At 36.4% G+C, this 10,467-nt stretch overlaps 1 protein-coding gene across 1 annotated transcript in view; it reads left to right on the top strand.

Moving 5' to 3' along the window:
* The window catches only part of PCDH7 (protocadherin 7), a 449,456-nt gene extending 443,081 nt beyond the window's left edge, over window positions 1–6,375 (top strand). Inside the window, 1 exon segment of the mRNA XM_005881151.2 lies at window positions 2,063–6,375. Coding sequence (XP_005881213.1) covers window positions 2,063–2,439 — 377 coding nt within the window. The 3' untranslated portion in view covers window positions 2,440–6,375.
* Window positions 6,376–10,467: the final 4,092 nt, after the last annotated feature.

Here is a 10,467-nt window from a genome sequence, read left to right as displayed (position 1 = left end):
CAAAATAAATAGATTAAAAAAAAAAAAAAAATCCATAAAATTTGTCATTAGTTTGATTTTTTTAAATGCATCTAAAATATGTGTTTGAGAGACTACAGAGGGAATTTAGCATAAGGAAATGAATAAGAAACTGCTTTTTCATTTGATGATACAATGAATAGGATCCACCCACTTAGAAGTCAAATAGCAGTATGTGCAGCTACAAAATATGATTACCTTTGCATTTTACCTTTGGGAGTATTCTAGATTTCCTTTAAAGAACACTGGCATTTCTTTGTGGAACTCTCAGCACACAATATAAAAATCTCGGGCCGCAGTGTTTCAAAAATCAATGAGCTGACAAACGTCAAGATTTCAGTTATCCATCTCAGAAGGAAAAATTGCTTGCAACACTGGACTGCCTTATACAGGAGATTTGGCAGAGTAACACTTGTAAGAATCCTATACAAATGATTGCCAAAATAGGAGTATAATGTTAAACTACAGGGGATGGTGTGGAGCAGCGGTTCTCAACCTGTGGGTCGCGACCCCTGAAAATACATCTTGTATATCAGATGTTTACATTACGATTCATAACAGTAGCAAAATTACAGTTATGAAGTAGTAAAGAAAATAATTTTATGGCTGGGGGTCACCACAACATGAGGAACTGTATTAAAGGGTCGCGGCATTAGGAAGGTTGAGAACCACTGGGAGAGACAAAAGCAGAAAATACAAATATATTTGGGATAATTTATGCAACTTCCTCTTCCATTTTAAACTGAAGCTATGGGGATTATGTATATTTAAATCTCACTAATTCCATTTGTTGTGAATATATTTGCAGAGGTCAAAAAACATCAGTCTTTTCAGTCCCAAGCCTTGTAACAAAATGATATGGTATGATATAAATCAGAGCAGTCATGTTATGTTTGTCTGTTTGACAACAAAATAAACTATAAAATATATTAGATAAAACCCCATAGGTTACTTTCTTAGGATCTGTTGGGTAGAGTAGGTTTTTCTCTCTCTCTCACTCTCTCTTTCTCAAACAAAAGCAAAGTCTGTTAAAAATATATATATTTGTAATAGTAAGAAAATCCATAACTATTCTCCAAAGACAGACACACATAATGATTTTAATTACACGTATATGTAATTCTTAACTGCCATCTTTAATCCTAATTCCTAAGAACTCTCTAGATATGACTTAGCCTTACAGAAATAGAAGACATTTTCCATTTCACTAGGCAACAATACCATTAATTAGGAATGCGAGCAATTTCATCAAAACTCTAAGAGCTTGACTATATATATATACCCAATACATTGCATTTCACATAATATTTCATTTAGCAAGCACCTTTACAAATGTATTTCTGTGTGAACACTCAGAGGATTATCCTACAGCACGTATATATTGTATATATTAGGTCATTTGACATGGAGGGGATGGGGGATTGGTGGGCTAGGGTGGGAGAAGTGGTGATATTGTTAGTATGCTCACACCCATAACCTACTTGTACTTGGATTTTTTTACTTTTTTTACCACATCATGTGCTGTCAATTTAGGTTCTACTTCTGAGTCACCCTGATGTTTTAGAATGTATTTTAAATTTAAGGTTTTGCATATTTGCATTCTATGAATAATGCATAAGCAGGACGGAATCCATTTGGCAAAAGTGCACGATTCCTGGGATAATTTACAAATACAGAATATTATATATTTGGATTTAATAACTTTCCTTATGCATGTGGAAAAATGTATACCTATACAAATACCCATATGTCCTTTATTTATTTCTATCCCTTGTCCTGTTAACAGATGCATGAATTCCTGACTCTTCCACACAATTAAATTGATCAGTTTTTGTAAAACCTTATTTTTAATGGACATGAAATGAAAACTGTTCTGTGGGACAATGAACTGCAGGGTGTTTAAAGAAGGGAACAGACTATATGTATGTATGTGTATATATGTATCCATTCATTCATTCATATATTCCCCCTCCAATTGCATACAGATGAGGAAAGCCTGTTGAGGAAGGCCCAACTTTAATGGCTCCCTGTCCTTGAATTTCAGATTCAAGACCTCTTCCAGATGTAGCCCTGACTGGGAAGTGCACCCGTGAGTGTGACGAGTACGGCCACTCGGACTCCTGCTGGATGCCGGTCCGCACTTCCCCGGAGAGGAAGAAGAGCCAGCCCAAACTCTCCACCTTCATGCCTGTGGATGAACGAGGGAGCCAGGAGAAGCTGGCCAATGGCGAGGCCGCCCTCATGGGTGACCGCAACAGAAACCTCCTGAACAAAAAGTTGACCTCATCCTATGAGACCTTCAGCGCAGCTAGTTTCAGCAAAAATGAGGAAGCCAACCCTGAGGATATTCCCCTCACCAAAACAGGGGAGTACAAGCCATCTCCTGTCAACACTCTCACTAGAAGAGAAGTGTACCTGTAGGCGCTAAGGAAGCCACAGCAGAGTTCTCTTCACAGGAGGAGAATGAGGGGCAAGGAACCTACCTTACAGAGCAAAACCGGTTCGTTAGAAAAAGGGGGCTACCAAAGAGACAAAGCTCTGCCTGCCCCTCCCGCCTCCAGACCAGGCCTCTAGGGATACCTTTAGCCTGATCGTAATGTACAATGTAGAAACCATCCTTGTGACTTGCATGTCTGACCCCCTCACTGATTCCCAGCACCTGCTTACCCTCTTCCCACCACCCCCCAAAAAAGAAAAAAGAAAAAAAAAAGATGGTTGCAAGTTTCTTCATTGGTAATAAGCCTGATTAGCAGAACACAACACACTCCCATTATCCCTAAGCGGAAGCATGATTTTAGTCACTTTGATTTCGTTCAACTGTCATCTGACTGGTCAAAAGAGGTAGAAGAAGTAAAACATATATTTTAAACATAGTATCAGAATCGGATTGATCACTGGGAAAGGCAGTCTCTCAAAAATGATCGAGTCCCTCTAAAGGCACAGTCTTCTGAACGGGGCTCTCTAAGAAGCACGTTTGGAAAATCAGGGCTTTAATATTCCATCAAAGACTGAGAGCGAAACAACACCCAGTCAGAGAGTGCAGTCCCAAAGTTGGCCTAGGTAGTTCTTTTCAAGCCAGGAACATCAACTTCAGTTCCGTACACTCACTGGATATTCTAATCATACACTCTTGACCACATGTGTCAATTACACTAATTATAATTTGTAAACATTATAGGTATATTTTTCAGAAAAGCATCACTAATATCAAGGAACTGGAACAATTGTGTCATTAAAAGGCCAAAGATCGTACAGCAGATCAGGGAATTCATGAAGTAGATTTGGTCTTGACTTGGAAATCCATTAAGCAACAAAAGCCACCGAACCCATTCTTGCACAGAAACGCTCAAACACTCGTTTATTTTATATTGTCTCCAGCCCCAGAAAACATGCATTTTTTTTTTCTAAAATGGATTTTCTTTGAAAGTTCAAGAGTGAAAATTAATGAGACGTATTTTTGGTATTATAATAGGCAATTAGTTGAAGTTCGGGTTTAGTTTCAAAAGACATTATCAGGGAAGATTCTATTTCTTAAAATCATGTTTGTTGGTAAGGAGTGAAAGAAAGATACATTGGCATGCAGTCTGATGAATTAAGTTCACTATTATCATTTTGGAAGATGGGTTATGCTTGCTGGTCTCAATTAGCAACATTTCAAATTACCAGTTGCATTTTTTATGTGTTCAGTGCACACTGTTATATAACACAAGTGCATTAATTTTGAATCCTGTGCAGTATCACACTAGTTTGAGATTGACAATATTGAAACAAGACGACACCCTAATTGACTTTGTCACTAATGCGATTTGAACATCATTTAATATGTGTCTTAAAACAAATCCAGACTGCACATGGAAGAGATGAGTTCTGGGCAGCAACATGTCTCACAATATGTACATCTCAAGTTGAAAAAATATGCATTTTTTCCTCAATGTAATATAAAGACACAGAATATGCAGATTTTGAGTCACTTGCTGTATAGAGGATGATTTCATGCAATTGGAAATTGAGCTGGGGCATTCAGACAGAAGTGACAATCTAGGGACAGAATAGGGGACCACAGGGGAGGAGAGCTAAGTCCCCATCACTGAATGTCTATAACCTGGTGAAGGCATAGCCTTAATGGCTCTCTAGCAAACTGTAGAAACAATGTAGCTTTGGGTAGTTTCATGCTTTGCAGAATTTCTTAGACTATAAAGTGAAGCAGCCTGGAATATAGGTTGTTACTTCACTATAGGTCATCAAAAGGCTTATCTTTGAAAATCACTTCTCTGTTTGGTGGGGTGTTCTTTTGGGGTCATTTCCTTATGATTTTTTAAGTGAAGTTTTTATTTTGATGTTAGTTTGTGTATAATAGGATGAAAGGATGTGTAATTGAAACAAAAAAAAACATTGGACTAAAATATCAATAATTGAACATGTTCATGTTTGATTATTCTTTACATTATGGAGAGATGCAATTCTAGTAATTTGTTAGGAAACTGCATTAAAGCAGTTCTGCCTTGTATAATCTGTAAGTACCTATTAAGACAAAATACTTCTAAAGATACTTATGAAATGTATACATATTTTTCTTGCACGCTACAGGAAATAATTGCATAACACAGGTGTTCAAACTTTTTAAATGCATTTTTTTCTTTCTATCACAAGACACTTGAAAACATTAGATAGCTCATTTCACTCTATCTTAAAACCCTTCTGTTGTCTATAAAGCTAATACAGGTCATACTGGACCTTCAGATTAATCGGATTCACATTCCCCAATGACATTTGCACCACATTCAGGACAGCTATGTCATTGTCATTTAACTCGTGAGCCTCTCTTTAGAACTAAAATGGGTGTGAAAGAATAAAATTCCATGTACTGTAAGTATTCGCAGTAATTCTAGTAGAATTAGCTATCATAACATGTTTATTATACAATGAGCTGGCATGACACAGAAATATATTTTGTGTTTGTATGACTTTTATTTTGAATAGGTTAAATATGGTGCCACTCCATATATAGAGTGCTTTTGAAAAAAAAATTTAAAAAAAAGGAAACAAAAAATATAATAAATAAATGAGTGAATGCAAAATAAGCAACTGTGCCTTTTATACCTGTTGTTATGGTAAAAAAAAAATGGTTGTTGGGTTTGAACAATGAGGGGAAATGGGCTATTCCCAACTTTTTTGATCCTGTATATTTATCCATGTTTATTTTCTGAAAATAATAAATAATATATTAAAAATTTGCCTTCTGACAAACTCAGATAATGGACCAGTCTTAGCTACCGTTCATCCATCCAACAAAATTAAGGTGTTACTATGGACTGCTTATTTCTGACGAGAAGGCTAAAGCATTTATTGTCATAGTAACACAGGAAGATGTTATCAGGGGTGAAATCAGTCCATCTTGCAAGATAAAATATTGATTTCGAATTTCTATTCTTGATTTCCTTCTTGTTGTTATTTTTCTGTTAGCTGCTGTTTGTTTTCGGTTATACAGGATATCAACCATACTTGTTTTCTGTACACAAGGATCTCAAGTGAACTCTGCATGCACTATACATTAGGACACATTTATAAATTAATGAGTAACTATATAAATTTATGTGTTTTACAACGTCTGTAGCTTCGATCTGAAACCATTCTGAACCTCCAGATATCATTTCTGTATGGTTTGCGACTGGCCTGCTGCCTGAGTTTCAGAACACAAGGGAGGCATTATTTTTATGGAAAGAGGAACTAAGATGGGACTGACCGTGTCTGGCTGAGACCCACTCTAGAAAGCTGATTTTTAAGAGAATAGGAAAGTAAAACACACAGAGCAGAAGAAACTGCCAAGAATCCAACAGCCATTCTGAAACAGTCATGAGAAATCTCAAGACCTAAGTAGTTTTCCGTATATTGTTATCAGTGACAAATGTACATTGTGTCCTTAAGGGGGACATAAAACGTGAAGATGAGCATGAATATCATGGAGCTGGTCTGTTGTGACCCAGGCAGAGGTGTATGTAACATCTGGAGGAAGGCATCATTTTCCCAGCTACCTAGGGTTTACTTTCAGAGGACTTTTTCCTACATTTTAAAGCACTTACATTCAGTGTGGTACGATCTGTTTGTAATGTTCATCATTGACTATTGTTCTGCTACTTGGATGTTGATAGTGAAGCAGAGAACAATTTATCATCGTTTATTATGAGTCACTATGCACGCAACTATGCTAAACATGGCGAAATGTATTAAAACACTCGTCCAACTATTTATGAGATACTTTACATAATTTAATTTGCTTTTGTACAGTTTTATGTAAATAAATTGCTTGTCATTTTTGTCTCTGCAAATTAAAATATAACATGGTCAAATGGTTTCACACTTGTAAGTGTGCTTCTCTGTCGACAGCTAATTCAGTTTTGATTGGACGAGCAGTGAATGGATGTATGTACCAGTTTGATTGAAAACAGCTTGATATCTGCTGAATTAAGATACAGTAAGGAAAATAATGCTGTAGCAATTGTTGGTTTGGGGCCAGGTGCATACCTGTCTTATTTCTTTGCCTTATAATGGATGGAACTTGAGTTCTTCAGTCTCATCAAAATAATTCCTGAGACAGCTAGCTGACTTTTAAATCGTAAATATAGAACTTATTATCATTAAGACTGATTTTTTTTCAGAGAATTTTCACATTTAAGATAAAATTAATTCTAAGTCAAAATGTATCTCTGTAAAGGCAATGTTTGTTTGTTTTCATCTACAACAATGACAAATTTAAAAAGCTTAGACTTAAAAAAATTTATGTCATGTGAGATGTAGAGAAAAAACCCAAAGCAAAAAATAGAATATTTACCTTGCTCATTTTTCTTTGGTTGAGCTTTCTTTACTTGTTATATTTTTAATGATTTGCTATCTTTCTTTTTTAGTTATTCTATTAGCTCTTTGTTATCAGATTATGCATCTAATTATAATGGTTATCTTCTTTGTGTATGAAATTAGTATCTATTTAAGCAAGCAACTTCTCTTCTCCAACCCAACTCAGAAATTTAAAGGAGAAAAATTATTTTCTATACAGGTTGGGGCAAATGTAGGTTTACAGTTGTTTGTATGAAAATGATACAATAAATAATAAATAATAATACAAGAATAAACTTTTGTATTCACAACTGTAAACCATTTTTGCCCCCCCCTTATATGAATAGATTATATGTTTTTTTTGTGTCATCTCACAACAGTACTGCTAAAATAGACTAATGTGAAAAAAATAACCATTCTGAGGAAACTTGCCTTGAAGTTTCCCTACCATTCTTTCCCTGTCTTGGATAAAAATTCAAAATAATTTATATAGACTTGCATATTCTTTCTTAAATCAAAGGTGTCCATACAAATTGATTTTGGCTCCAGCCTTCCTTCTCTAAAGAAGGAATTAAGAGTCCATCCCAGGTGAGGGCACATATAAGAAGCAACCGAACAATGCATAAATTAGTAGAACAACAGATTGATTGATGTCTCTCTCTCTCTCTCTCTCTAAAATCAATAAACAAAAATTTTGAGAAAAGAGTGAGCATGGTGAGAAAGTCTGCTTCAAGTTATAATAAGGAGAAGAAATGACATGAAGAAATGCTTTCATTTGGCTTCTGTTTTTCTAATGATGAGAATCAAACATCAGCACATAAATCAATGGAACAGTATATAAAATGAATTCACTATCTCTTCTTCCTTTAAACTCTCCGTATAGATTTACCAAACATATTTCTTCACCCTGAAATTGCATTCTTAAGATCATTTTTTGAAAAATCTCAAACATGTAAAACTACAGTAATACACGTTAGAACAAAGATGAACATGAAGCAGGCCGACAAAGTTGCATGTGTTACTCCCAAGGCTTAGATTTGATTGTTCTACCATCTCCGAGTGATTGGAAAGAGTTCCATCTAGTTAACTTAGAAGCTTTGCTTAGCACAATGACCTGGTTACACAGTACCTTACATTTATAGCACATGATATGGTTTCCAAATGTTTTTGCAAGATGTATCACAACTTTCCCACAATACCTGCAATAAAAGCTGTAGAAACCGCTAGATGAACCATGTGTGAAGGTACCTTTTCCTTTTATTAAATAACTAGAAGCCCGATGCATGAAAATTCATTCAAGAGTAGGCCTTCCTTCCCCCGGCTGCCAGCACGGGTTTCCCTCTGGCACCGGGGACCCGAGCTTCCCTCCTCCAGCCACCAGCAGGCACCCAGGTCCCAGGGTGTTTCCCTCTCCAGCCACCCGCAGGCACCCAGGACCTGGGCTGGCTTCCCTCCGTCCCTGGCTTGGTCAGGAAGGACTTCCGGAATGACATCTGGAAGACATCCTGTCTAATTAGCATATTACCCTTTTATTATTATTATTATTATAGATTCTTAGATTGAATAGAAATTTGAATACAAAATTCTGCTATATTAACATTCTCCCTCTACTACCAAATTAACATCCCTCCTCTTCCATTGAATACCAATGGAAACATTTTGCATGATTTAGCTCAGTGACAAGGAAAAGAAACTACCCATTTACCTGAATAAAATAGGCATTTGGTAAAGTGGGAATTTGGGGAAAGGCACTAATTACACAGATGGGCAGGTGATTATCTTCACAATGCACTCTGGCAAGCATTGTTACTTGTATGGTATTTCTGAGAGCAAACTGGAAATGTTTAAAAATATATATAGCCTAATTTCTTCCCGCTGAATTCCTCTTCCCAAATCTATCTTTTGGTGAACTTTGGTTGGATCAATAGTCAGTATAGATTTGGGGAACTGAATAATCACGACTGACAGCACTATCAAAATTGATCAGATAATTGTAGAATTCCCAAATTTACTTTGTTTTCAACAAGCTGACTTCACAAAGAAATCCATTTATTGTTTATCTGGTCTCTTTTCTCGTTTTGAATTTATCCCTTTTGTGTTCCCATCTCAAAGCCCTCTGCCAATCTCTGAGAAGTTATTTGCTCTGTGTTTCTTCCCTGTCAAAAGCAAACGTAGTTTTCCCTGCAGGTGGTGGGATGTTAGGTAGCTAACCACAAACTAGAGAATTTGCAACCCAATCAGCTTTACTTTAATAGGAATTCACAGTATCACTACTCCAGCACTAAGGAAGCAGAGTGAATAGAGACTGCACTTACATTTGTTTATTTTCTCTTATCTTTATCCCTACTCTAATGCTTGTTTATAAACTGCATGGAGGAAGGTGATTAACCAAGATAATATAAAATTTCTAAGCTGCAGGGAGTGAGGAAAGGATATGAATGTAAAATGTGGAAAGCTGAAAAATTATGCTCTCTTTTAAGCCTAACTTTATTTTTTTCCTGTTGTGCTACTGTTAAATGTAAATTTTATTCATTGATTGAATTTAATATGTGTGACCCACGCAGAAATAATTATGTCTAGTTATTGAACCTCCTGGAGCAAAATATAGAAGATGCTTAAATGTTCATAAATGTAAAATTTGCCCCCAATACTCTAGGATGATACTACACAAAAAATTATCCTTTACTTGTGATATTCATTTTTATATTATTCCATTGAAAGTTATGATTCAAATGATCTACTACCAGGAAAATCATAAGAAAGATGTATATGGTGAACAGAGAAATGCCAGATATAATCTTGGAGATTAAAGTGAGCTTTGAAAAAAATAAAAATGTTAATTAAGGTGCCTAATTTTAGAAAATAGTCCACTAAACAACCACGCACTGAAGGGTTTTGGGTTTGTTCCCAGTCAAGGGCATGTGCCTGGGTTGCAGGTCTGAACCTGGCCCTGGCAGGGGCACATGCTGGAGGCAACCAGGCAATGTCTCTCTCTCACATCGGTTTTTCTCTCTCTCTTTCTTCTCCTCTCAATTCCACTCTCTCTAAAACAAAATCAATGGAGCCCTAATTGGTTTGTCTCAGTGGGTAGAGTGTCAGCCTGCGGACTGAGGAGTCCCGGGTTCGATTCTGGTCAAGGGCATGTACCTTGGTTGCGGGCACATCCCCAGTAGGGGATGTGCAGGAGGCAGCTAATGGATGTTTCTCTCTCATCTATGTTTCTAACTCTCTATCCCTCTCTTTTCCTCTTTGTAAAATCAATAAAATACATATTTTTTAAAAAGTTTTAAAAAATCAATGGGAAAATATTCTCTGGTGAGGATTAACAAAAATGAATAAAGAAATAAAGAGACAAAAACAAGGTGTTTTATTTTGCTAATTTAATTGAAAGTACATCATAATCACCTTGTCGGCTTGGCTCAGTGGATAGAGCATCAGCCTATGGACTGAAGGGTTCTGGGTTTAATTCCCGTCAAGGGTACATGCAAGTGTTGAGGGCTTGATCCCCAGTAGGGGGCATGCAGGAGGCAGCCAATCAATGATCCTCTCTCATCATTGATGTTTTTCACTCTCCCTCTTCCTTCCTCTCTGAAATCAATAAAAATATATTTTAAAAAA

This window comes from Myotis brandtii, unplaced genomic scaffold (assembly GCF_000412655.1).
Source record: "Myotis brandtii unplaced genomic scaffold, ASM41265v1 scaffold67, whole genome shotgun sequence".
In the NCBI taxonomy this organism is placed as follows: domain Eukaryota; kingdom Metazoa; phylum Chordata; class Mammalia; order Chiroptera; family Vespertilionidae; genus Myotis; species Myotis brandtii.
Note: the sequence above shows the minus strand (reverse complement) of the source record. Positions and strands in the feature narration are given on the sequence as shown.